Raw genomic sequence first — 27,009 nt, 5'->3', positions numbered from 1 at the left:
TCAACTCAATTGCAACTCACTTCAACATAATTATATATTAAACAAAAACCATGATATCCATAAGTTATATAATACATTCCAACGTTATCATGTATTCACAAAACAAATAATTCCCATCACAAAATTATACAGTTAACAAAATAATCCATAAGTTAGATATCACAAGTCTAAAATTCACTAATGTGGTAGTGTGTTTGCCACATAATCATCACTTTCTTCATCACTACTCTCATGGGTCATATTTCTTTGTTGACCATACATTGGATATTGAGTAGGTTGAGATTGAGGAGGTCGAGGAGGGAAAGTGACATCACCAGAACAAGGGGGAATCCCTCCTGAGGCAAGTAATGCATCGAATTGAGCCTTAAGACCCACAAACTGTAATTCCAACCGCCTTTCCCTAGCCCGTGATTCTTCGGCTTGGCTAGATAGCTCAACAATCTTTTTCTCCATAGCCAAATTTTTCTTCATTGATTCATCATGATTTGAACTATTTAGGCCTTCAAACTCAGAAGAAAATTCACAAAAGGTTTTATGCGGCATTCCATATGCATACCCATATCTACTCGGCCCACAAGTCAAGTCTAACCAAACTCTCTCATCCTGTTCTTGAGTAAGTGGCATACCTCGATTTTCTTCAGGCAGAGTTTGTTGTAAATCCTCCAAAGCTTGAAGATATCGATTCTAAATTGAATGTTATCATATGAGAATATAAATTTAGAAAATTAGTAATTATTTTTTAAAATTAGAGGCTTACATAGGTCACTTCAGCTCGCGGTTCAACCCACACGTCTGGATCTTCAGGATTTTTCTTCTTTCTAATGTGTGTTGCCTTAAATGCCTCAGCTTGAGTTATCGGTCTTCCTAGTTCCTTTTCCTACATAAAATAATAAAGTTATAATCAAGAGTAATGAAATATTAATACATAAAATATATAAACACAAAGAAAAATGATACACACCAATTTCCTCCTCACACTTCCTTGACTTTGAGCCCCACTTGTGTGTAGAGAACCACCCTTAGTAGATGATCTTGCCTTTTTACCAATCTCACTCATCTGCTTAAATCTTGGATCATATTTCTAATGCACGAGTAATTTTGCCCAATCCTCCGATAGAACCCAGCTAGGTTTGCTATTATCTCTACGAGCTTTATTAAACAAACTAGCAAGAGTATGCGTAGCTTTCTTGTGAAAGTTTGCACAAATTTTGGCCTCATGTTCCGGACGCCAAGCACATTTTTTCTACAATCAAAGCATAAATTATTTTATTTGATAAGTATTAATGAAGACAAGTATTTTAGTAGTGTTAAACAAATAAATTCGAATATACACCTGAACTCCAAAAATATTTGTCTCTTGAGATTGCTAGGGAACTTGCCCCATGTAGGATAAGCATCTCTATAGAGTTCTTTGATTGTCTGAGAAATGATCCCCACAACATCATCTGGATTGAAACTGTAATACAAAGTTTTAACATTTACAAGTTAAAACAAATAGAATTAAATCATATAATAATAAACATACCATATTTTTAAAAAAAAACTTACGTGTAGCCTTCAGGCTCAATGACAAGTCTATTATGCATGTCCCTCATGCCAACTTGTGTATTGTCATGACCAGGTGTATCTGACTGATTTGTGGTAGGAGTGTTAGGCTCAGAACTCCATCTAGATTTCCATCGCCACCTTTTACCCAAACTCCACTATTGTTAGTTTTTTTATATTTGGAGTATTCTTCAGTAGTGAATTTAAAACCATTAACAACATACTTATTCATTGAATAAGTCTTGATGTGTCCCCAAGAAATGTCCTTCAAAAATTGGTCAAATTGACCATTTTTTGTGTCATAAATCTATAAATATTTAAAAAGTAAGAAATTAGCATCAATTAAATATAAATTTATTTAATAATAATAGTATTATGGAAATATTATAAGGCTTACGTAATCTTGAAATCACTTTGAGAAATTCTCAAATACTCTTTCATTGCCATATAAATGCACAAAGTAACTGTCAAACAAGATGGATATTGAGTTAATTGTTTTGTCTTGTAATTACATATTTTAGTGAGAACCCAGAAACTTACTCAACAAATGGTTTAACTTGTGGGCAATTCAATAAGACATGTGTAGATGCAGACTGCAACTCAATGGCACTAAGATTCCTCCTTGTGCGTTTTTTTGAACCTTTGCCTGGTTGATTGAAGATTGATAGTGGCTTCATAATCTCACCACCATCGTCATGGCAATTGGGTCTATTTTGAAAGCATGACACACTTCTTTTAAAGTAATAAGAACCAAAATTAGTTATCTCCCTACCAAGATGGAATTGAACCATTGAGCCTTCAACTCTATGATTTTGTTTCATGCCACGTTTAGACTTTCCAATAGTCCTACATTATACATTGTTATCATTGATTTAAACAACATATTAATATAAAAATATTAATAGTTAAATATTTACCTCTCAAAAGGATACATCCATCTATATTGAACCGGACCTCCAAGGCATGCTTCATGCACTAGATGTACAGGAAGATGCTCCATCATATCGAAAAATCCAGGTGGAAGAATCTTCTCCAATTTATTCGTAATTACAGGAATATACTGATCCATCTGAACTAGGTTATCTTCCCTTAACGTATTAGAACACAAGTCCTTGAAGAACAAATTGATTTCAGTCATAGGTTTCCAAATTCTATCAGGCAAGCCACTAAATGCAACGGGGAGTAATGTTTCCATGAAGACATGACAATCATGACTTTTCATACAATGTAATTTTCCATGCTTCATATCAACACATTTTCCTAAATTTGAAGCATGTCCAGCAGGCATCTTAAGTTGCTCGACCCATTCACAAATTTTACGCTTTTGATCCCTTGTAAATGAATAACTAGCCTTAGGCTTGAAGAACTTGTTGTTCTGTTTCTCTTGCAACCATAACTCTTTTCGCCTGCAATATTCAGGTAAGTCCATTCTAACTTTAACACTATCTTTTGTCTTGCCAGTGACATCCATTACTGTGTTAAATAAATTATCAAAGTAATTTTTTTCAATATGCATGACATCAAGATTATGTCGAAGAAGATTGTCCTTCCAATACGGTAACTCCCAGAATATGCTTTTTTTTGTCCAGTTATGTGCAACACCATATCCATCAAACTTGTCATCAATAGGATCAACTAGTGTTGGTACTTATACTTAACAAATAATTATATCTAAAATTTAAAGCTAAGTGTCAACACTAGATGGACACAAATTGATTTTCAAAAGAAAATCAATTTTGTCATCAATAGGATCAACTAGTGTTGGTACTTATGCTTAAAAAATAATTATATCTAAAATTTAAAGCTAAGTGTCAACACTAGATGGACACAAATTGATTTTCAAAAGAAAATCAATTTTGTCATCAATATGATCAACTAGTGTTGGTACTTATGCTTAACAAATAATTATATCTAAAATTTAAAGCTAAGTGTCAACACTAGATGGACACAAATTGATTTTCAAAAGAAAATCAATTTTGTCATCAATAGGATCAACTAATGTTGGTACTTATGCTTAACAAATAATTATATCTAAAATTTAAAGCTAAGTGTCAACACTAGATGGACACAAATTGTTTTTCAAAAGAAAATCAATTTTGTCATCAATAGGATCAACTAGTGTTGGTACTTATGCTTAACAAATAATTATATCTAAAATTTAAAGCTAATTATTAAATCAGTATTCAAAGCTGCAAGAATGTATAGAATGGATTCAGAAACAATCAATACATCAGTAAATGGAGAGATGGACTATTCAGATTTAAGAGCAAAGTTACTTCAAAATAAGGACAAACCAGCTATTATAAATGTCACAATTGGTATATACGTATACTCCAACCTCTTATCATTTTTCATTTTTTCTTTTATGTGATCAAATCAGTCATCTTAAGTCTTTTCCAATGATGGTTCTTTTAACTATAGGAACTACGTTCAAAGGAGCTATTGATGATGTTGATGTTATTCTTGAAACACTCAAAGAATGTGGCTATTCACATGATCGATTTTACATCCACTGTGATGCAGCACTATGTGGTCTTATGACCCCTTTTGTAAACAATGTGAGTTTCAATTGCTTCTTACTTCTAATTACACTACTAAAAAAAGGCCAAAAAGAGACCTAGAAAAGAGACCACATGAGGTCTCTTTTCGGGAAAAAAAGACCGAAAAAGAGACCTCAACGCTAGGTCAGTAAAATGCAGGTCACTTTTTTACAGACACCTCATGAGGTTGCCAAACGGAGACCTCACCCAACAAATTATCTGTTTTTTAACAAAAAAGAGACCTCATGAGGTCACTATTGTATTATTTAATTTAATTTTATATTTTTTATATAGAAACCTCATGAGGTCACAATTTTATTATATTATTTAATTTTATATTTTAATAAAGAGACCTCATTAGGTCGCTAAGATATTATTTAATTTAATTTTATATTATTTTAAAGTAGAGACCTCATGAGGTCTCTGTTCTGCATTTATTTTTGGAGACCTCGTGAAGTCTCCATAATGAAATTTACAGAAAATATAATGAAGAAAAGAGACCTCATGAGGTCTCTTTTCTGCATTTATAAAATATAAAATGTTTATTAGAGACCTGATGAGGTCTCTATTATGAACTAGCTGAAAAAATTAATACAAAAGGGAGACCTCATAAGGTCTCTTTTCTACATTTATAAAATAGAAAATGGTAAATAGAGACCTCATGAGGTCTCTATTATGAAATATCTGAAAAAATTAATGCAAAAAAGAGACTTTATGAGGTCTCTATTATGAAATATCTGGAAAATTAATGCAAAAAAGAGACCTCATGAGGTCTTTATTATGAAATATCTGGAAAATTAATGCAAAAAAGAGACCTCATTAGGTCTCTTTTACTGGAAAAAAACTGGCAGAAAATTATTGTTTCTGCAACTTCGCATCACCTGTCATTTTAATTCAGTACCCAAATCAAACTCAAAGAGCTTCAAAAACTCAATTGAAGCAATACATTTACTAAATATTCTCTTATCAACTCAATTGCTACTCACTTCAACATAATTATATATTAAACAAAAACCATGATATCCATAAGTTATATAATATATTCCAACGTTATCATGTATTCACAAAACAAATAATTCCCATCACAAAATTATAAAGTTAACAAAATGATCCATAAGTTAACTATCACAAGTCTAAACTTCACTAATGTGGTAGTGTGTTTGCCACATAATCATCACTTTCTTCATCACTACTAATCTCATGGGTCATATTTCTTTGTTGACCATACATTGAATATTGAGTAGGTTGAGATTGAGGAGGTCGAGGAGGGAAAGCGACATCACCAGAACAAGGGGGAATCCCTCCTGAGGCAAGTAATGCATCGAATTGAGCTTTAAGACCCGCAAACTGTAATTCCAACCACCTTTCCCTAGCCCGTGATTCTTCGGCTTGGCAAGATAGCTCAACAATCTTTTTCTCCATAGCCAAATTTTTCTTCATTGATTCATCATTATTTGAACTATTTAGGCCTTCAAACTCAGAAGAAAATTCACGAAAGGTTTTATGCAGCATTCCATATGCATACCCATATCTACTCGGCCCACAAGTCAAGTCTAACCAAACTCTCTCATCCTGTTCTTGAGTAAGTGGCATACCTCGATTTTCTTCCGGCAGAGATTGTTGTAAATCCTCCAAAGCTTGAAGATATCGATTATAAATTGAATGTTATCATATGAGAATATAAATTTAGAAAATAAGTAATTATTTTTTAAAATTAGAGGCTTACATAGGTCACTTCAGCTTGCGGTTCAACCCACACGTCTGGATCTTCAGGATTTTTCTTCTTTCTAATGTGTGTTGCCTTAAATGCCTCAGCTTGAGTTATCGGTCTTCCTAGTTCCTTTTCCTACATAAAATAATAAAGTTATAATCAAGAGTAATTAAATATTAATAAATAAAATATATAAACACAAAGAAAAATGATACACACCAATTTCCTCCTCACACATCCTTGACTTTGAGCACCACTTGTGTGTAGAGAACCACCCTTAGTAGATGATCTTGCCTTTTTACCGATCTCACTCATCTGCTTAAATTTTGGATCATATTTCCAATGCACGAGTAATTTTTCCCAATCATCCGGTAGAACCCAGCTAGGTTTGCTATTATCTCTACGAGCTTTATTAAACAAACTAGCAAGAGTATGCGTAGCTTTCTTGTGAAAGTTTGCACAAATTTTGGCCTCATGTTCCGAACGCCAAGCACATTTTTTCTACAATCAAAGCATAAATTATTTTATTTAATAAGTATTAATGAAGACAAGTATTTTAATAGTGTTAAACAAATAAATTCGAAAATACCCTGAACTCCAAAAATATTTGTCTCTTGAGATTGCTAGGGAACTTGCCCCATGTAGGATAAGCATCTCTATAGAGTTCTTTGATTGTCTGAGAAATGATCCCCACAACATCATCTGGATTGAAACTGTAATACAAAGTTTTAACATTTACAAGTTAAAACAAATACAATTAAATCATATAATAATAAACATACCATATTTTTTAAAAAAAAAACTTACGTGTATCCTCCAGGCTCAATGACAAGTCTATTATGCATGTCCCTCATGCCAACTTGTGTATTGTCATGACCAGGTGTATCTGACTGATTTGTGGTTGGAGTGTTAGGCTCAGAACTATTACGTTGAATGCAAAGACTCGACATCATAAGTTGTGAAGCAGATGATGATGATGGTTGTGAGTCTGCAGGGTTGTGAGTATTAGTGCGAGAGACACTAGACGTTGGTCGATTATCCTCTAAAGGCAAAACACTGTATCCCTGTGGGGTAGCATTCCCTGATGTGGTCATCATCAAAGCTACCTGAGGGGGCGGCTGAGTATATTCCAGTGGTGGATGCATATAGGTCGAAGGAGGATTAATACGTGGAGGCACGGTCGGCCTAGAATAGCAATGTGGCAGAGTGTCTTTTGGTGGGAGAGATGTTGTGTTGTGTGATCTTATATCTATACCTGTTTGTTGTCTACTAACCATACCTTCTTTATTTTTTTTCTTTTTGGGGCCATTATCAATATCTTTATTCTTACATTTACTTGTCATCTAATTGGTAACAGAAACATTCAAGTCAAAGGTTGTTAGATATTGAATATATGAGAGACAAACATCATCCAGTAGCTTATCTAGCAGTTCATCAGTTTTTAAAATAAAATAAAGCCACAACCAAAAGTACAAAATAATATCAAAAACAATATCCAACAAAAGGAACACGAGAACATATGAAGTTGAAGTTATTGAAATTAAAAAAAAAGGCACACAAGGATAGATTAATAAATTACACTCTGTATCATTAATAAATCTATAAAGCACTCAATACGGAGATACAATGGTAATTACTAATCCTCCTCGTCCTCATCCTCATCCTCGTCCTCATACTCATCCTCGTCCTCTTCCTCATATTCATCTTCATCCCCATCATCATACTCAAACTCATCCTCATGAATTGTTGCATTTGCCCCTTCATTTGTTATTTCTTCCATATCAACCTCTTCTAATATGTGTTCAGGATGCTCTAAATCATTTTCTAATTCAATATCGACATTGTGGTGAACAATTGATAAATCATCATTTTGGTATGCAAAATCCAACACGTTTTCAACTTCCACACCGCCCATGGGTTTGGTTTTAATAACCACCCACCAATCAGCTTTATCTGGACGCAAGGGATAAGGAACATAGTACACTTGCTTAACATTTTGTGCAATAATAAAAGGATCATAAGCTTCATATTCCCTTGTGTGCTTTACTTCAATGATATTATATTGTTTGATTTCTCTCATGCCTCTTTTGGGGGTTGGATCAAACCACTTGCATCTAAATAATATAATTTTTTTTGTAGGCCAACCGGAATACTCCATTTCCAAAACCTCCTAGAGTACCCCATAATAATCAACTCCATCTAGATTTCCATCACCACCTTTTACCCAAACACCACTATTGTTAGTTTTTTTATATTTGGAGTATTCTTCAGTAGTAAATTTAAAACCATTAACAACATACTTATTCATTGAATAAGTCTTGATGGGTCCCCAAGAAATGTCCTTCAAAAATTTGTCAAATTGACCATTTTTTGTGTCATAAATCTATAAATATTTAAAAAGTAAGAAATTAGCATCAATTAAATATAAATTTATTTAATAATAATAGTATTATGAAAATATTATAAGGCTTACGTAATCTTGAAACCACTTTGAGAAATTCTCAAATACTCTTTCATTGCCATATAAATGCACAAAGTAACTGTCAAAGAAGATGGATATTAAGTTAATAGTTTTGTCTTGTAATTACATATTTTAGTAAGAAAAAAAACTTAATCAACAAATGGTTTAACTTGTGGGCAATTCAATAAGACATGTGTAGATGCAGACAGCAACTCAATGGCACTAAGATTCCTCATTGTGCGTTTTTTGAACCTTTGCCTGGTCGATTGAAGATTGATAGTGGCTTCATAGTCTCACCACCATAGTCATGGCAATTGGGTCTATTTTGAAAGCATGACACACTTCTTTTAAAGTAATAAGAACCAAAATTAGTTATCTCCCTACCAAGATGGAATTGAACCATTGAGCCTTCAACTCTATGATTTTGTTTCATGCCCCGTTTACACTTTCCAATAGTCCTACATTATACATTGTTATCATTGATTTAAACAACATATTAATTTAAAAATATTAATAGTTAAATATTTACCTCTCAAAAGGATACATCCATCTATATTGAACCAGACCTCCAAGGATGTACAGGAAGATGCTCCATCACATCGAAAAATCCAGGTGGAAGAATATTCTCCAACTTATTCGTAATTACAGGAATATTCTGATCCATCTGAACTAGGTTGTCTTCCCTTAACGTATTAGAACACAAGTCCTTGAAGAATAAACTGATTTCAGTCATAGGTTTCCAAATTCTATCAGGCAAGCCACTAAATGCAACGGGGAGTAATGTTTCCATGAAGACATGCCAATCATGACTTTTCATACAATGTAATTTTCCATGCTCCATATCAACACATTATCCTAAATTTGAAGCATGTCCAGCAGGCATCTTAAGTTGCTCGACCCATTCACAAATTTTACTCTTTTGAACCCTTGTAAATGAATAACTAGCCATCGGCTTGAAGAACTTGTTGTTCTGTTTCTCTTGCAACCATAGCTCTTTTCGCCTGCAATATTCAGGTAAGTCCATTCTAGCTTTAACACTATCTTTTGTCTTGCCAGTGACACCCATTACTGTGTTAAATAAATTATCAAAGTAATTTTTTTCAATATGCATGACATCAAGATTATATCGAAGAAGATTGTCCTTTCAATACGGTAACTTCCAGAATATGCTTTGTTTTGTCCAGTTATGTGCAACACCATGTCCATCAAATTTATAGGGTTGTTCTTTTGTGACCTTTGGAAAGTTTTGAACCCTCTCCCAAACTTGTTCTCCAGTTAAGATTGGAGGAGGATAACCTTGTTCAACAGAATTCTTTCTGAATGCATTTTTCAAACTCCTAAACTCATGATCCATTGGCAAGAACTGTTGATGACAGTCAAACCAAGAATTTTTACGACCATGTTTCAAAGTGAATGATTTAGTATTTTCCATACAATAAGGACAAGCTTATTTCGCCGCTGTCATCCACCCTGACAACATGCCATATGCTGGAAAATCATTAATAGTCCACATTAAAATGGCCCGCAAATTAAAATTCTGCTTAAAAGACACATCCAATGTTTCAACCCCTTGAACCCACAATTTTTTCAACTCATCAATCAAAGGTTGCAACTATACATCAATCAATACTTTTGGATTCCGAGGGCCAGGAATGACACAATTGAGAAATATATATGGACTGGTCATACATATCTCGGGTGGAAGATTATATGGTGTTACAAATACAGGCCAACAAGAATATGGTGCAGCAGAAACAGAATGTGGCGTGAATCCATCTGAACATAAACCCAATATAATGTTACGTGGTTTAGCTGCAAATTGTGGATATATTCTATCAAAATGCTTCCAAGCCTCTCCATCAGATGGATGACACATAACTCCAGGTGGTCTTCTATGTTCATGGTGCCATCTCATATGAGGAGCAGATCTATTAGACGCATACAACCTCTTTAACCTTGGTATAATAGGTAAGTAATGCATTGCCTTAATAGGAACTTTCTTCCCACTAGCTGTCTGTTTATAACGACATTTTCCACAAAACTTACACGATTCTAGATCAATATCATCCTTATAGTATAACATGCAACCATTTTCACAACAATGAATTCTCATCGATGACATTCCTAACTTTGCTACCAACCTCTTTGCCTTATAGAAATTATCAGGTATCTCTAGATTTGGGTCAACTAAATCATGAATAAGGTAAATCACAGAGTCCATTGCCCCTTGAGGAACATTCCAATCTAATTTGATACTTAATAATCTAACCGCAATAGACAACTCTGAGTGTGGACTCCCCTCATATAAAGGCCGACTAGCAGATTCCAATTGTTCAAAGAAAATTTTACATTCAATATTAGGAGCTTCTTCACCTTGATTAGCAAAATCAAAATTAGAATGGACACCAAAAGCATCTTGAACCATGTCATCAATTCTATAATTTTGTGCATTAGAGTTCACATTGCTACTACTTTCACCAGGAACATAATGTTGGAATACATCAAAGTTATTATCAATTCTCCATGACTAGTCGACACAGTGTATTCTTTTTTAATCCCATTTCGATATATATGAAGCTCAACAGCATCTGGTTTTTCATAATTCAAACATTGACATTTATTACAAGGACACTTAATCATACCACTACGTTGAAAAGGATCTAATGTCTTTGCATACTCCACAAAACCAATGACACCTTCTACAAATTCAGGTCTTAGCCCCATTCGACCAAAATTAGTCATATTATACATCCAACTACGATCCATCTACATAAGAATCATACATTAAATTTGTCAAGCACTAACACAATAGTTACAAATTTAACTTATTAACCAACTTAACAAATTTCTAAGTCTAATTAGTCTAGTTTTAACTAAATTCTAATACTATAGTAACAAGTTTAACTTATTAACTAACTTAACAAATTTCTAAGTTTAATTAGTTTAGTTTAACTTAATACTAACACGATAGTTACAAACTTAACAAATAATTATTTCTAAAATTTAAAGCTAAGTGTCAACACTAGAGGGACACAAATTGATTTCCAAAAGAAAATCAATTTTGTCATCAATGGGATCAACTAGTGTTGGTACTTATGCTTAACAAATAATTATTTCTAAAATTTAAAGCTAAGTGTCAACACTAGATGGACACAAATTGATTTTCAAAAATCAATTTTGTCATCAATAGGATCAACTAGTGTTAGTACTTATGCTTAACAAATAATTATTTCTAAAATTTAAAGTTAAGTGTCAACACTAGATGGACACAAATTGATTTTCAAAAGAAAATCAATTTTGTCATCAATAGGATCAACTAGTGTTGGTACTTATGCTTAACAAATAATTATTTCTAAAATTTAAAGCTAAGTGTCAACACTAGATGGACACAAATTGATTTTCAAAAGAAAATCAATTTTGTCATAAATAGGATCAACTATTGTTGGTTCTTAAGCTTAACAAATAATTATTTCTAAATTTAAAGCTAAGTGTCAACACTAGATGGACACAAATTGATTTTCAAAGAAAATGAATTTATCAATAGGATCAACTAGTGTTGGTACTTATGCTTAAACAAATAATTTTGTGATATTTGGTTCTCATTTGTAGTATATTATGACTTATAATTATGTAGATTAATGTTAGGGATTGGGGAATTGTTGTTGATTCATGTTCACATCTCTATTATATGTATATCATTCTACATCTAACTATTATTATATGTATATGATTAGACATCTCAAAATTTTTATTTATTTTAGAGTAAATGAGTCATCCCAACTCTTATTAATTGAAAAAAAAAACAATCTTCACTTCACAAGTTCCCAATATTGTTTTTGTTTGATGAAAAAAGAGATGTTAAAGAGTAAAAATCACATATTATAAATTCATAACAACATAAGTATATGTGCAAAGTGACAATATCACAATGAGATATAAATATATAATAATACAATCAAATGAACCTCAAACACCTCACATCTCAATGATCTAACACATTTAGTTTCAATAACCAAAAATAAATAAATTTACCTGGAGATGGAGGTGCTGCTGCTGAGGCGACTGCAACTGGCGGCGGAGAGCTGGCGATGAGCGAGAGGGTCGACAGAGAGCGATGAGCGAGAGGGTCGACAGAGAGTGATGAGCGAGAGGGTCGACAGAGAGAGAGAAAGAGAGAGGCGGTCGACGACGAGAAAGAGAGAGGCGGTCGACGATCGACGACGAGAAAGAGAGAGGCGGTCGACGAGGTCAGTGAGAAAGAGAGAGAGAGGTGCGCGGTCGACCAAAAAAATTAAGAGAGAGGTAAGAAAGAGCTATTTTAATTTTGGCTAGGTTTTTGGTTTTGTTTAAGAGACCTCATGAAGTCTCTAACTTTTAAAAAATTAAATTAAATTAAATTATTATTTTTAATTTAACAAGTATAGACCTCATGAGGTCTCTACTTGTTAAATTAAAAATAATAATTTAATTTAATTGAATAATTAAGAAATTAGAGACCTCATGAGGTCTCCAATTTTATGAGAATTAGATTAAAAATTTAAAATTTTAAATAAGTAAGGTAAAAAAAAATTATTCATTATATTGACCTCACGAGGTCTCTCCTACATTGAAACAAAAATTAAAAGATTCTAATTTAAATAGCGACCTATTGACCTATTTTTGAGGTCTCTTATTATTGACCTATTTTTGAGGTCTCCATTTCTAGGTCTCTTTTTGGCCTTTTTTTAGTAGTGTTACAATATCTTTAGTAATTCTCAAAGCGACGATCTAATTATTCTTTTTAATTTTGAACAGATGATTAGTTTCAAGAATCCAATTGGAAGTCACAATTTCTGGTCACAAGTTCTTAGGATGCCCAATGCCTTGTGGTGTCCAAATAACAAGAAAAAGTCCTAATTCACGTGAAACCATAAGTAGTTGTACTATGCGAAGATATTTACCTGGAGATGGAGGCGCTGTGCTGCTGCTGAGGCGCTGCAACTGGCGGTGGCTGGCGAGCTGGTGGCGCGAGACCTGGCGGCGGAGCGAGAAGGTCGACAGAGAGCGAGGGTCGACAGAGATAGCAATGCGAGAGGGTCGACAGAGAGAGAGAAAGAGAGAGGCGGTCGACGACGAGAAAGAGAGAGGCGGTCGACGATCGACGACGAGAAAGAGAGAGGCGGTCGACAATGACGACAAGAGAGAGAGGCGCGCCGTCGACGAGGTTAGTGAGAAAGAGAGAGAGGCGCGCAATCGTGTAAAAAAATTAAGAGAGGGAAGAAAGAGTTATTTTAATTTTGGCTAGGTTTTTTGTTTTGTCTAAGAGACCTCATGAGGTCTCCAATTTTATGAGAATTAGATTAAAAATTTAAAATTTTTAAATAAGTTAGGTAAAAAAAAAATTATTACGAGGTCTCTCCTACATTAAAAAAAAAATTAAAAGATATTAATTTAAATAGCGACCTCATGAGGTCTCTTATTATTGACCTATTTTTGAGGTCTCCATTTTTAGGTCTCTTTTTGGTCTTTTTTTTACTAGTGTTACGAATCGTTGCCTTCATCAGGTCCCCCACTATGTGATGAATAAACACGGAATTACTGTTGTTAGGACTTAGTAGCATGCCATGATTCATGTATGTAGTTTGAGTAGTTGAAGAATTTAAGTGGTAATGAATTTGAGTGTGAGGAATCAGTAAGCTTCTTTGTTAGGTTCTTGCACTTGAACTATTCCTGTTGGCTACAAAAGGTTGACTGCACTTGCTTGTTCAAGATAGTTGTTGTATTGCACATTGCACTATTGCTTAACTTAGCTTAAAACATGTTGTTTTTTGCTTTACAGTGAATCCCCATTCCAGAAATAGAAGAGACATCCCTCTTTCCCAAAGAACGTGGTAAAAGACGTGATGGATGGTTAAAATGCTGAAGCTTCTGACCAACCACAGCAGAGCATGGAAGAAATCATGAAGATCATAATGAGGCTGGGACTCCGAAGAAGTGTCGGAACATCCAAAGTTCAAATCCCAGCAGAGACAAATGCTAGGTGATTTACCTATTAATTGTGCTAGTGAGAGTTAGAAAGTACCCGGTGTAATTCGAGCTAGCGCAAGCAGGCCCGAAACTACCGTTATCATACAAAAGGGCCCTGCAAGAGCCACAGACCCCTATGACATTGTTAACATAGGTGATTGTGGCTAAATTTTTGAAAATATTCTCTAGTAAAAAAAGTTTCTTAAAAATGAAAAAAATGACTTCCCTAGTTGAAGAGAGAAAACAAGTTCAACAAGTGACGTTGCACACTGATTGTATTCTCACCACCATCTAACATATCTCATTTTCACCCCACGAGTGACATTTCACACTAGTTTTCAGAATGCATGTTAAAATTATCCTTACACACAGAGGAAATGAAGTTTCAATTATTATTTTTTCGGTGCCTCGATTTTCGTGAAGCATAAGATGCTTCTTGAAAAGAAAATTTTACTCAAAAGTCCATGATTCACTCTTTTTTCCACTTACCTTTTTGACTCCTTTTCTGTACTAAAAAGTCCATGCATTTACACTATCACTTCAGGTTCTTCTTTTTCACACTTCATCTTCTAATTAATAGCCACTCCTCTCTAGTACTACTGTTTCTTACTAGTTGAGTGTTCATTCAACAAAAAAATGGGTTCAGACAACAATGTTCTTGCTGTAATTGCCAAAAATATTGATGTTCTTGCTTTGTAAGCATTCTCAATTTTCACCTACATATATTTGTACTAATGATAATATAATATTAGAGTAGGTAAAAGTCGTGAATGGATTGGTGGTCTGCTTATATATAGTCGGCTAATCCTTTGGCTTTTGGGATTAAGTTAGGCTCAGATGGCATATCTTTACGTAACCACACATTTTTTTGCTCTTGCTATGTAATTTTATCAACTCATTTCACATGCTAAAGGTTCAACATTTTTTGTTCCTCCAGGCCTCTAATCTCTCTTGTTTATCCTCTGTAAGTTACTTGATCTCTATAGTAAAGTTAAGAATGTAACTTTTTTAATTTTTTTTTCTTTTAGGTAACTGATTTAAATACCTTTTTGTTACTGATGATTTCATAATTTGGCAGGTATACATCTATTAAGGCAATTGAAACAAAGTCTCGTGCAGATGATCGACAATGGCTAACGTATTGGGTTCTTTATTCTTTGATTACTCTCTTTGAACTTAGCTTTTCTAAGCTCATTGAATGGTAAGCTGATTCGAGTTTTACATCAAATCAATAAATAAATTTTAGAAAAATGAACTAGTGATGTTATTTGTTTTATACTTTTCAGGTTTCCAATATGGTCTTATGCAAAACTAGCTGCAATATGTTGGCTAGTTTTACCTTACTTCAATGGAGCATGTTATGTTTATGAGAATTTTATAAGACCATTTTATAGAAATCCACAAGTTAAAATATGGTATGTTCCTTTGAAGAAGGATATTTTTAGTAAGCCAGATGATGTTCTAACTGCTGCTGAAAAATATATTGAAGAACATGGACCACAAGCATTTGAAAGGCTTTTAGCCAAGGTAAATCTATATTTGGTGTTCCATATATGGTCAAATCTCTTTATAATGGTGTTGTTTTGTCAAGAATGTTTTATCGTTTTTAGAGATAACATGAAATTGATTTTAAAATGTTATTATAGAGAGGGTTGGATGTGTATACTTATCCCCTAGAAAGGGGTTGCTCACGTTACCAAAGTTTGAAACACCCTTTCTTAGAGGTCGATTCAGGATTTTAATTAAATGATCAACAGCAGTGTAGCATTGTTCTTAGCTTATGTTCGTATTCCTTGCCATGGATCTAGTATGGGACGTTGCAAGACAAAATCAGAGTTAATGTTTGAGTGAATTAGGAGACCGGAAAGAGGTTTTCTTTTTTCTACATATTGTGTTGGTTCGTTAAGAGATAATCTGTGATCTCTCGAATTAAAGTACTCAAAAACCCGAAATTACTTTTCTGCTTCTTTTTCCTATATACTAAAATAACTAGAAAGAAAAACTGCACTATTACAAATTAATAACTACGACTAAAAAAATAACTATTGTTGTAATTATTGAATGACCAAGGAGTGATAACAGCTTATTCTTCTTTTTATGACAATTGATCCTGATTTGGTATATGTATGCATTAAAAAAGTTGTTAGATATTCGAGTTGAAGAAAGTGATTGTGTTCGTGATTGATGTAAAAACTACATTCGTCGGGTTAATTTCTCATATGGTCATCTGACTAGTAGTTATTGTCTCAGAAAATCACGTTTTTCTATTGATTTCAATTTTCCTCAACAATGAAATTACGTGACTTGCTGAGATAGTAATTATTAGTTCGTGAACATTTGAGTAAAGCACATAAAAGTACTTTTGTGTTGGATGCTTATTTTTACATGCATTAATTTTGAGTTTAGTGGTAATGATTTTAATTTAGCAGGCTGATAGAGATGCAAGAACCAGGAGGAACAACTACATGACCTTTGATGATGATTATCGATATTAATTAATTTCTCTTTGTACTATTAAATTACTTCTTAATTACTTACTTTGATGAACTATGTTTCGATAATCCTTTCAGTTTCCACTCATAATTAAGAATATTTAATCTGCTACGTTCAAATTAATTTTTTTTTTAATAATGAACAATGACACTCATTAGGAAAAGACGGTTTTGTTTTAATTATGGACTTTTTGGTCCATTAACAATATAAAGCAATTAACAAAAAGAAATAAATTTCATGGTAACATTATTGAAAATGTATTTATATTAATACAACAATAATCCAAATGTAAGGTGATGTACATGTAATTTTATCTTATTTTCTATTATTTATAGAGCACTTAGTATAACAACACTAAAAAAGTCTTAAGTACCCATCCAGGAACCATTGAGCCAACTAAATCATTTATTGATTGGGTGCTCTATATTAATTTTATACAAATATCTATAAATTTCTACATAGATATATATATTTCGTAACGAAGTTAATTGGTGCTCGAGCACCCGACGGACACCATGTGGATCCGCCTCTATTATAGAGATTGTTTTGATAGACTCTCTACTCGAATAAGTATATTAATAATAGGATATGTAAAATAAATAAATTTTTAAAAAAGTCATGCTAAAAATAATTAATAAAAAAATAAATATCAACCATAAATAAATATAATAACGGAAATGAAAAAAAGAAGAACAGATTACACTAAATCAAACTAAACAATCTCGATCACCTATTAATTTTCTATCATGGTATTCAAAATTTGATTATAAATGCATTTTTTTTTAATAAAAAAAGTCCCATATTCCTTATTTGAAAGAATAACATTTGAAAAATAAAGATTCATGGGATGACCGATATTTTTTTCTAGAAAAAACGAAAAGCACTTTGATTTTCTTTTTCTTTTTGACGAAGAATCAACGATTTGATTAAAGGAAAAAATTATTTAATTTAAAAAGTCATGTTTAGAATTCTCCTTTTTGACTAATAGAGAATCTCAAAACATAAATACATATATTTATTTTATTTTTATTTGTTTGCCTAATTTTAACTTAAAAAATAAAAAATAAAAAATTTTAAAAATATACAAATCATATAATCTTAGTTTTAGATATATCTAAAATATATTACATCAAAAAAATACATAATTTTTTTGAAAAATAAAAAATAAATTAATTAATTGAAACAGAGAAAATATATTTTTTGGCCTTATTAGTCAAAAAGACAAAACCAAACATCGCAATCATTCATCGTGGATTTCCAGGTTAGGTACAATTTTGTCGGGTGACTGACATGGATTAAATTAATTAATTTTAATTAAATAAATAAATAACAATTAAAAAAACAGAGATCATTGGTACAGATAACACCTAATAGAACATTAAGGGACGCACGTAGAAATTCTGATTCCTTAATTTTGTTTGGAATTATTAACAATTTTTACTAAAATATGGGTTTCTGAAAAAACCCTTTTTTTTACAAGATTGAAACAATTAAGGTTTCAATTTCAAGAACATATTTTTTATTCTTAAATTTCAAATACATTCATTGAATTGCATGTTTGTATTCATTTCTTGAGCTCCCAGATAATATTCTGGCTCATTAGATAATAATATCAAGGGGTTGATTAGTGAATCACCTCAAATTTTCAAGAAAAAAGAGGTAAAAATCCAATCTTTTTGTTATAAAATGAGACCCTTTTTGGTTAATTGAATTTATTGGAATTTTCTGGATTTTATTTTGTGTAATGTGAAAAAATGGTGACTTATTGGGGATTTTTTCATGTTGTTGTAGGAGTGAATGAGTGATTTCAGCTGCTGGGGAGTTGAAAGTTGATTGCTTTTTTTATATGTGAAAAAAGGGAATGTTTTGTTGAGGATTTTTGAAGAGTTGTAGAATGGGATAGATGAAGGAATTTGGTGTTGTTGTATTTGTAGCTAAGGGGATTGGATATTGTGTTTTTTGTATATGGGGTGTACTAGTAAGGGGAAAACTTTTCCCTGTGGTTTTTCAGATGGGTTTTGGTTCAACAGTTGGGGTTTTTCACCTAATAGTATTACCACTTGAATGGCTGATTTCCAAAGGTCTAGTCTTGCTGATAGGGACATTGATCAGGTAATTCCATTTTTCTAATTTGCCAAACTACTATAGACATACTCTATGTTGCTCGGACTTTTCTAAAATATTGTCGGGTGTGTGTCGTAGCCACGTTGGACCGAGGGATTTATCTGAACCTCCTTTGGCAGAAAGTTACATTGTATATACATGGTTAAAATTACTTATTATGTATATATATTACATGTTGAACTCCATTTTGGCTTCTTCGCGTGTATACTTCTTCATATTTTGAAATCCCTTTGGTGAAAATTTACATTGTTTATGCATGGATAAAATTATTTTTATGTATATATAGTAGATGTCGAACCCGCTTTTGACTTCTTCATGTGTGAACATCTTCATGTTTTGAACCTCTTTAGTGAAAATCCTGGTTTTGCCACGGTTGACATGGGTATGGTAGCATTTTTGGAGGGTTCGAGCAACATGTCTATAGAGTACATTATGAGGCTCTTGATTTAATGAATGCATTATTACCCTACATGTAGATATTGAACTTAAACTGTTCTGCTTGTTATCTGTTTTGTTGGTTTTGTTTCATTTGAAGGCCATTGCAGCACTTAAGAAAGGAGCAAATCTGCTGAAGTATGGACGCAGAGGAAAACCCAAGTTTTGTCCTTTTCGTCTTTCTAATGTAAGTTATTTAGTTATCTTATCGTTCAAAATATTATTTCCATTGGCAGTCATGGGGTTCACAAAATCAAAGTTGGAGTACAGTATCTACGCCTTTTTGTTCTTAATATCTGCAGCACACGGTAGCAGAGGACAGAAAAAAGCTTTGAAATCCTTGTTCTCTTAAAATCTTGATATTAAGGTTTCTTTCTATGCCTTAATTAGCATAGAATTGACAATTGCGACCTTTGAAACTAGAGACCACATCTAGGTACAAAATATGTTGTAGGCTATTTTGTCACCAAAGTATTCAGATGCGATAAGTAGTAAAAGGAATAATACACTTAGATGTTCTTGGCTAGAGTTAAAGGATATGATGGAAACAGAAAGAACTGCATTTAGTCATGCGTCATGGTGTTGAAAGTATTCCCTGTCACCCTCACAGAAGCAGCTAATAGAGAGAGATTTGAGATTATTCTTAGGAAAGCAGAAAGGAATTGCACAGAAAACAAACATTAGTAGAACTCACCACCAGAAGAACAAAGTGAAAATGTGCATTTCAGTGCTCCTTAGTATTCAAAATATGCATTCATGCTTGAACAGCAAGAGAAAAGCTTATTGAGTTCCTCTTTTTTCCTAAAATTATCCGCTTCCATTTATGTTTCTCATATACTGGACAAGATACAAGATATTGAATTGTTTGAGATCCTAGGGCCAAGAAAAATTTAAGAAGTAAACTTAATGTTGAATATCCCTTTGATTAAGTACTAATGTTTTCTTTGACTGCTTGGAAAACCTGATTATAAGTTGTGTTTATACCATTTCACTAAGGAATTTCTTGATGTGTCAGGATGAATCTGCAGTGGTATGGTACCACGACAAAGAAGAAAAACAGCTTGAACTGTGTCATGTATCAAGGATTATTCCTGGACAGAGAACTGTGAGTTTGAGTATTCCCACATCTTTCTTCCCTTATAAAGGAAATTTTTTCCCTCAAGTTCCATTTGAATGGAAGATTTGCAGGTTTTACTCTTTAAGAGAAGGTGGATTAAATTTTCTGATCATTGATCAGCAAGAGTAATTTCTGCATCGAGTTCTTTGTTGTGCTCTATGACTGATTTGTAAAGACCATATATTATAGTTCACAAGGGCATTGCTATTCTTATGTCTGTCGAGTTTAGATCCTTTTTCTGTGTGGTTTATACTCCTCTTCCTCTTGTGCTAGACCTTTATTTTCAAGTGGCTGACCAAAACAGTGGTAATTTTCTCCTCTTCAGGCAATATTCCAGCGGTATCCTCGACCTGAAAAGGAGTATCAATCATTTTCTCTCATCTGTAACGACCGGTCTTTGGACTTGGTAGGTTTCTGATTTGTCTTCTCAATGAAAATAAGTACTCTTTCCGGTCGGGAAAAATGACATTTTGATATTTACAAGTCTTAAAAAAATAATCTAGTAACTGTTATGATAATTCTGTGTAGATCTGTAAAGACAAGGATGAAGCTGAGGTTTGGATTACTGGGCTGAAAGCAATAATTACGAGGGGACGCTCTCGCAGAGGAAAATATGATGCAAGAAGTGAAACCATGTTTTCGGATAGTCCACTTGGTCAACGAGTCACCACATCAACTTCATCTATTGTATGTTGGCATTTTGTTGTGCCTTCAGTTGTGTGTGTTCATTCTTCCTCTCCTCTGACCTCTTCCCCCTCCAACTGATACAAAATGTTGTATGACATCTTTTTGCCTCAGGATCAAGGAGACAATCAGAGAACTGAGAGTTTACCTCAGAGCAGGCTTGGAAAAGCCTATGCTGACATTATTCAATACACTGCAGCTGGCAAGAGTCCTACGCTTGCTGAAACAGGTTCCTTTAATCTTAGCTCGTTGTCTGCTGGAGCAATTGACAACTCAAATGCTCGAAGTTCTACAGCTGATACATTTCGAGTTAGTTTATCCAGTGCTCTAAGTTCATCCAGCCAGGGTTCTTGCCTTGAAGACTTTGATAACCTTGGAGATGTCTTCATTTGGGGAGAAGGCACTGGCAATGGGCTATTGGGTGGTGGCAAACACAGAATTGGTAAATCATCTGGCACAAGGATTGATGCTAATATTCCCAAATCACTGGAGTCAAGTGTGGTTCTTGACGTTCAGAATATTGCTTGTGGTAATAGGCATGCTATGTTAGTCACAAAACAAGGAGAGGCGTTCAGCTGGGGTGAAGAGGCAGGGGGCAGACTGGGCCATGGGGCGGAAACAGATGTTTCACATCCCAAGCTTATCAAAAATTTCAAAGGAATGAATGTTGAGATGATTGCATGTGGGGAATATCATTCATGTGCTGTTACATCCTCTGGGGATCTATACACTTGGGGTGATGGTACTAAAAGTTCGGGTCTGCTTGGACACAGAAGTGAAGCCAGTCACTGGATCCCAAAGAAAGTATGTGGCCTCATGGAAGGCTTAAGAGTGTCTCATGTTTCCTGTGGGCCTTGGCATACAGCTCTCATAACATCTGCTGGCCGCCTGTTTACATTTGGAGATGGAACTTTTGGTGCATTGGGTCACGGAGATCGTTCTGGATGTATTACTCCTAGAGAGGTGGAAACTTTCAATGGATTGAAGACACTCAAGGTTGCTTGTGGTGTTTGGCACACTGCTGCTGTAGTTGAACTAATGAGTGGATTGGATTCCAGACCATCTGATGCTCCGTCTGGAACACTATTCACTTGGGGAGATGGAGATAAAGGGAAACTAGGACACGGTGATAATAAACCCAGACTAGCTCCCGAGTCCATAGCAGCATTGGTTGACAAAAGTTTCAGTCAGGTAGCATGTGGTTATGCCATGACTGTTGCTTTGACAACTGCAGGCCGAGTATATACGATGGGTAGTAATGTTTATGGCCAACTTGGTAGCCCTCTAGCTGATGGAATGTCTCCAATTTGTGTGGAAGATTATTTCGTTGACAGTACTGTAGAGGAAATTTCTTGTGGTTCACATCATGTTGCAGTTTTAACTTCCAAAACAGAAGTTTATACATGGGGAAAGGGTGAAAATGGGCAACTTGGTCATGGAGACTGCGAGAATAAGTGTACACCTACTCTAGTAGATATATTGAGGGATAAACAAGTAAAGAGAATAGTGTGTGGCTCAAATTTTAGTGCTGCTATTTGTGTTCATAATTGGGCATTAAGTGCTGATAATTCTATATGCTTTGGATGTCGTATCCCTTTCAATTTCAGAAGAAAACGCCACAATTGTTACAATTGTGGGTTTGTCTTTTGCAAAGCATGCAGCAGCAAAAAGTCACTTAAAGCATCATTAGCCCCAAGCACAAACAAGCCATATCGTGTCTGTGATGATTGTTTTGACAAGTTACAGAAGGCAATAGAATCAGAACCTTTCTCCCGAGTTCCAAAAGTCAAAGCTGGAAATGCACTTTATAAGGCAAATGAGCAGACAGATAAAGAGAGTGGGCTTCCTCTATTAGTAGGTCTTACTTCCAGACTCTCATCTTCTGACTCATTCAATCGTGCTCAGGGCAGAATTTCTAGGGTTGATCAGTACGAGAACCGTGCATCTTCTTTTCAAACTGAAAATACCCCAAGGGAAAGCTTTTCCTTGTCCAAATCACCAATCAGTGCATTTCGAGTTTCCAAAAGTCTCTTCTCAGCTTCTCTTCCAAGTACTAGAGTGGTCTCTCAGTCAACATCTCCTTTGTTAGGAAAGGCAAGTGCATTGTGGCCTGCCATACCAGCTTCATATCCTCCTGTTCGTACGGCTGAAGTAGTGGAAGATAATTTGAAGCCAATTAATGATAGCTTAAGCCTGGAGGTCAAACAATTGAAGGCACAGGTGAGCTATTTTTATGTTGTGAAAGAATTTTTCAGTTTCTTCATTCTAAATCCTAGTGATTGTGTTTTCTCATTTCTATATCTCTTTATGGCTTCTTGGCTCTCCTGCTGACGATAAATCTCTGTTCCTTGTTCAAATATTAATACTAATATTCAGAAGCACTCCGCTAGTTCGGCCTCTCATTAAGTTCATGAGATGCTAAAACAGATAGAGCAGTTGCTAAGTTTCAGTTCTTTCTGAAACATTTTACAGCGTCTCTGCTATTTTATATGCTTCTACGGAAGATTCAAATTATAAACATCCCATATGGAGCTGTCATTGGACCAGTTCAATAGAGCATATAACCTTCACATTTAAAACTGATCTTTCCATGTGGCCAATGTGTGTGCATGCGTGCGGTGTTATCAATACATGTGTATGCATGCGGAAACAGCCTCTCCACTTTCACAAGGAAGGATAAGGTCTGCGTACACATCAGCCTCCCTAGACCCCATTTGTGGGTGGTATGTTGTTGTCGTCGTACACATTATATTGATTTTGGGTGCTAAAAGATTAGGTTCCTTAAATGATTGAATTTTTTGCTTTCTAAATAGAATCTGTGTTAAGTTACTCAGTTATTTCAGACCTTATTTTAACTCTTAACAGTTCTTCCAATCTCAGTTCACTGAGTTTTAAGTCTGTCTACCCTGTCAACCAATTTTCCCTAGTATATCTTCGTCTTTTCAATCTCATATACCATTCTCGAGAAATTGATAATGTAGCAGAATTATTCATCATCTACTTGCATATACATTTCCACCGTCTTCTACGATTTCTACCTTGCTATAGTCTTGAGTTCAGCTCTTCTTAGGAAAGGAAGGTATGTTCTTGTTCGGCCTCCCGAAATCTCCTCCCTCCCTATTTAACCATCAACTGTTTCTCTTTCCGATTATCCAGGTTGTGTTGTAGAGATAACTAGGCTTCAAGAAAATATATGTTGACTTTATGTGTGAAAATGGGCTGACTTCTCTTTTCTAGGCTACCTTTAACATGACTGCCTACACATCTACACATCATGAACCATCACGCAGGCATATCGACAAGAAGAAGAAATGAGGAGTGAAAACCATTTTAAAATCTTTCTCCAGCATACCAATTTCTTAAGAATGAAGTTGTCTTACCTCTGAAAAACATTTTTGAATTTTGTATGCATGCCCACCTGCTTTTAGTTTGACAAGGAACTAATTACAATCTTTGTCCAGCATCTTAAATAGCAAACAAACTCCTATCAGATACCTTATAACACACGTGTATGATCACTAGCTGCGCATCTTTATATAATAAGCTCATGGTCGATCAAGATGGCAACTTAAATAGACTAGTATTGGATTTGGGACTAGGTGGGAATTTCAGCGCATTTACCTCATGCTATTGGATTTCAATTAGTGTTTACATAGTTAATCGCGACTAATATACACAATAGTTTAAATATTCTAGAGAATCTAGACGCAAACCTCTGTGAGCAACTAAGTGAAGTGATAACAAAAGTTTCACACTGCTAAGCTTGACTCGAAAAATATTTGTAGCTGGAAGAGCTTGCAAGCAAATCTCAACTTCTAGAAGCTGAACTTGGGAGAAAGACAAAGCAGCTGAAGGATGCAACTGCAAAAGCTGCAGTTGAAGCAGAGAAAAGAAGAGCAGCGAAACACGTGATCAAGTCTCTGACTGCCCAGGTTAGTTTATCTTTAAATTCAGATGCTTAATCTCCAATATTTGCATATTTATTGCACATAAACTACATGTGGGAACTTCACCTATTAGTTTGGATATTGTAATGTGCATGTTATTCATTCAATAGTATATTCTGTTTATTGCTGTTTTGGCGTGGCATAAATTTACATGGTACATACTAACTAACATATGCATGACCTATTAGGTTCTCATTATACATCATAGCTATTTGAGTTTCTCAGGAACCAGTCAGAGTATGTAAGTATGTCTTCGGTGTTCTTGTTAATTTAGTTATGTCTTATATTTTCTAGTCATTGCATAAACTCGCTACATAAAATGAGTCAATTGTTTATAAGCTTTGGGGAAGCGTGTAGGATTTTGCCAATGTGCATTGTTAGTTTATTACTGTGACCTATATTCTAATGGCATGGATAATCCAACTTTCCACAGCTGAAGGAGGTAACTGAAAGGCTTCCAGAAGAGCAGGTCTCCACCAACAATTTAGATTTTAATGTTGAACAAACATCGTTTAACTGTACCCGTCCTTCAAATGGTAAATGTGTAACTACCACAACCCTAACCGAGTGCAGTGGTAGTTCTAATACTGTTGTCTCAGCTAAGAAGTCTAGAGGGCAGAAGCCAGAACGCATGTTACAAGTTGAACCAGGCGTGTACCTATATCTTATTTCCTTACCTGATGGAGGCAATGAACTGAAACGAGTTCGTTTCAGGTACTTATCCTTTAACCTATTTCATTTTTTACACGGTATAATCATGTAATGCTCTGATCAATAGCTTCAAATTGCTGGAAATGAGCATTTAGCGAGAGGAATAGAAAACAATGACTTGAGCTGAAAATACCTGCAGAAGTTGTTCAGTTATCACTTAAATTGTTGCTCGTACATTTCGATATTTTCGTCTTCTGCCTCACTTTATTTCCACCAGAATGACAAAAGAGATTAAATCTCAACATATATACATATCTTTCCTCTTGTCAATTGAGAACTAATAACTGTGTTGCCCCAAAGTGGTCACGCTAGATGGCTTAGCGAAAGCCTTTGAATCGTGGTCGTGCTTGAATTCAACTCTTTCTTTATCCAAAAACTGTGCATTCTATTGAAAAGTTTCACTTGCCTTGTTCATAAACTATGAACCCAAACACGACCACGATTCCAAAGAAAAGAATTTTCATAAAACTATGAATGGGATGAATGTTCATCCCTTGGCCTTCACACTATTGCTATAGATTTAAGGTTCTCATAAAACAGTCTATTCGACATCCAAATAGATGGAGTTATACTCTCCATACGGCCATACCTACCCTAACGAAAAAGTGTCATCAGAGATCAAACAACGACTACATGAAACATAAAGCATCCTGTTGCACAAAGTAGTATGTGTTGCAGATTAATCTTTATAACTGCTTTATTTTGACTCTGCTTCAACTTGAATCATAACTTATTTCTTGATATGTTTACTGAAGTGTTTCATTTGCTTATCTTACAGCCGGAAATGCTTCTCAGAGGACGAGGCAGAGAAGTGGTGGAACGAAAATGGACAAAAAATCTGTGAGAAGTACAACATCACACCAGAACATGTCTAGTAACAGTACATTTTGTCATGTAAAAAGACGCTGAGGAAGGCTATCCAATGGATTTTTACAATCATCTCTGTTCTTCGCGATAACACAGGAATTTTTGGTCATTTTTGAGCAACTAGAAACTAGAACAAGGAGCAGCAGCAGCATCCAGGAATCAGCTGAAGACAGAGGAAAAGGTTATGGAGAGATTAGAAGAATCTGAGTTTTAGTTTGTATTTTTTGTATATCGTTTTTGACGCGATTTCGATGATTTTATTATAACTATAGCTAGTTTTCATGTAGCAAAATTAGCGAGCAGAATCAACCAATTTGTAGGTACAGCTTTTCTTTTTGAATTTGATATAACAGTCAGAGTTGCACATT

The 27,009-nt window shown here is 34.5% G+C and overlaps 3 protein-coding genes and 1 long non-coding RNA gene across 5 annotated transcripts; 2 read left to right on the top strand and 2 right to left on the bottom strand.

The window, feature by feature from the left end:
* Positions 1-524: 524 nt before the first annotated feature.
* Positions 525-1,042, bottom strand: LOC138348377 (uncharacterized). Its single transcript, XR_011220981.1, has 3 exons — positions 962-1,042; positions 758-877; positions 525-684 (listed from the first exon to the last, which is right to left on the bottom strand). It is a non-coding gene; the product is annotated as an uncharacterized lncRNA (long non-coding RNA).
* Positions 1,043-5,228: 4,186 nt separating this feature from the next.
* On the bottom strand, positions 5,229-6,941 carry LOC112941518 (uncharacterized). The gene is made up of 5 exons (XM_026031000.1): positions 6,604-6,941; positions 6,386-6,509; positions 6,016-6,297; positions 5,812-5,931; positions 5,229-5,714 (listed from the first exon to the last, which is right to left on the bottom strand). Exons 1-5 carry the CDS (start codon positions 6,939-6,941, stop codon positions 5,229-5,231), a joined length of 1,350 nt encoding a protein of 449 aa, XP_025886785.1.
* A 7,778-nt stretch (positions 6,942-14,719) lies between these two features.
* Positions 14,720-16,875, top strand: LOC101263114 (HVA22-like protein c). Of its 2 annotated transcripts, none has more exons than XM_004238741.5 (5): positions 14,720-14,958; positions 15,201-15,227; positions 15,342-15,464; positions 15,550-15,790; positions 16,693-16,875. In XM_004238741.5, the coding sequence occupies exons 1-5, from the start codon at positions 14,900-14,902 to the stop codon at positions 16,756-16,758; spliced, it is 516 nt and encodes a 171-aa protein (XP_004238789.1). In that variant the 5' UTR covers positions 14,720-14,899; the 3' UTR covers positions 16,759-16,875. The 2 variants fall into 2 exon arrangements, with proteins under 2 accessions (XP_004238789.1, XP_010320680.1); XM_010322378.4 differs by having other exon boundaries at positions 14,756-14,958; positions 16,690-16,875.
* Positions 16,876-18,080: 1,205 nt separating this feature from the next.
* On the top strand, positions 18,081-27,009 carry LOC101262813 (PH, RCC1 and FYVE domains-containing protein 1-like). Its single transcript, XM_004238740.4, has 10 exons — positions 18,081-18,415; positions 18,548-18,868; positions 19,416-19,502; positions 20,331-20,420; positions 20,758-20,838; positions 20,961-21,119; positions 21,231-23,336; positions 24,902-25,048; positions 25,497-25,777; positions 26,553-27,009. The coding sequence occupies exons 2-10, from the start codon at positions 18,821-18,823 to the stop codon at positions 26,647-26,649; spliced, it is 3,096 nt and encodes a 1,031-aa protein (XP_004238788.1). The 5' UTR covers positions 18,081-18,415; positions 18,548-18,820; the 3' UTR covers positions 26,650-27,009.

The sequence above is a fragment of the Solanum lycopersicum genome, chromosome 5 (genome assembly GCF_036512215.1).
Source record: "Solanum lycopersicum chromosome 5, SLM_r2.1".
Lineage (NCBI taxonomy): Eukaryota > Viridiplantae > Streptophyta > Magnoliopsida > Solanales > Solanaceae > Solanum > Solanum lycopersicum.
This window is presented reverse-complemented; position numbering and strand designations above follow the sequence as displayed.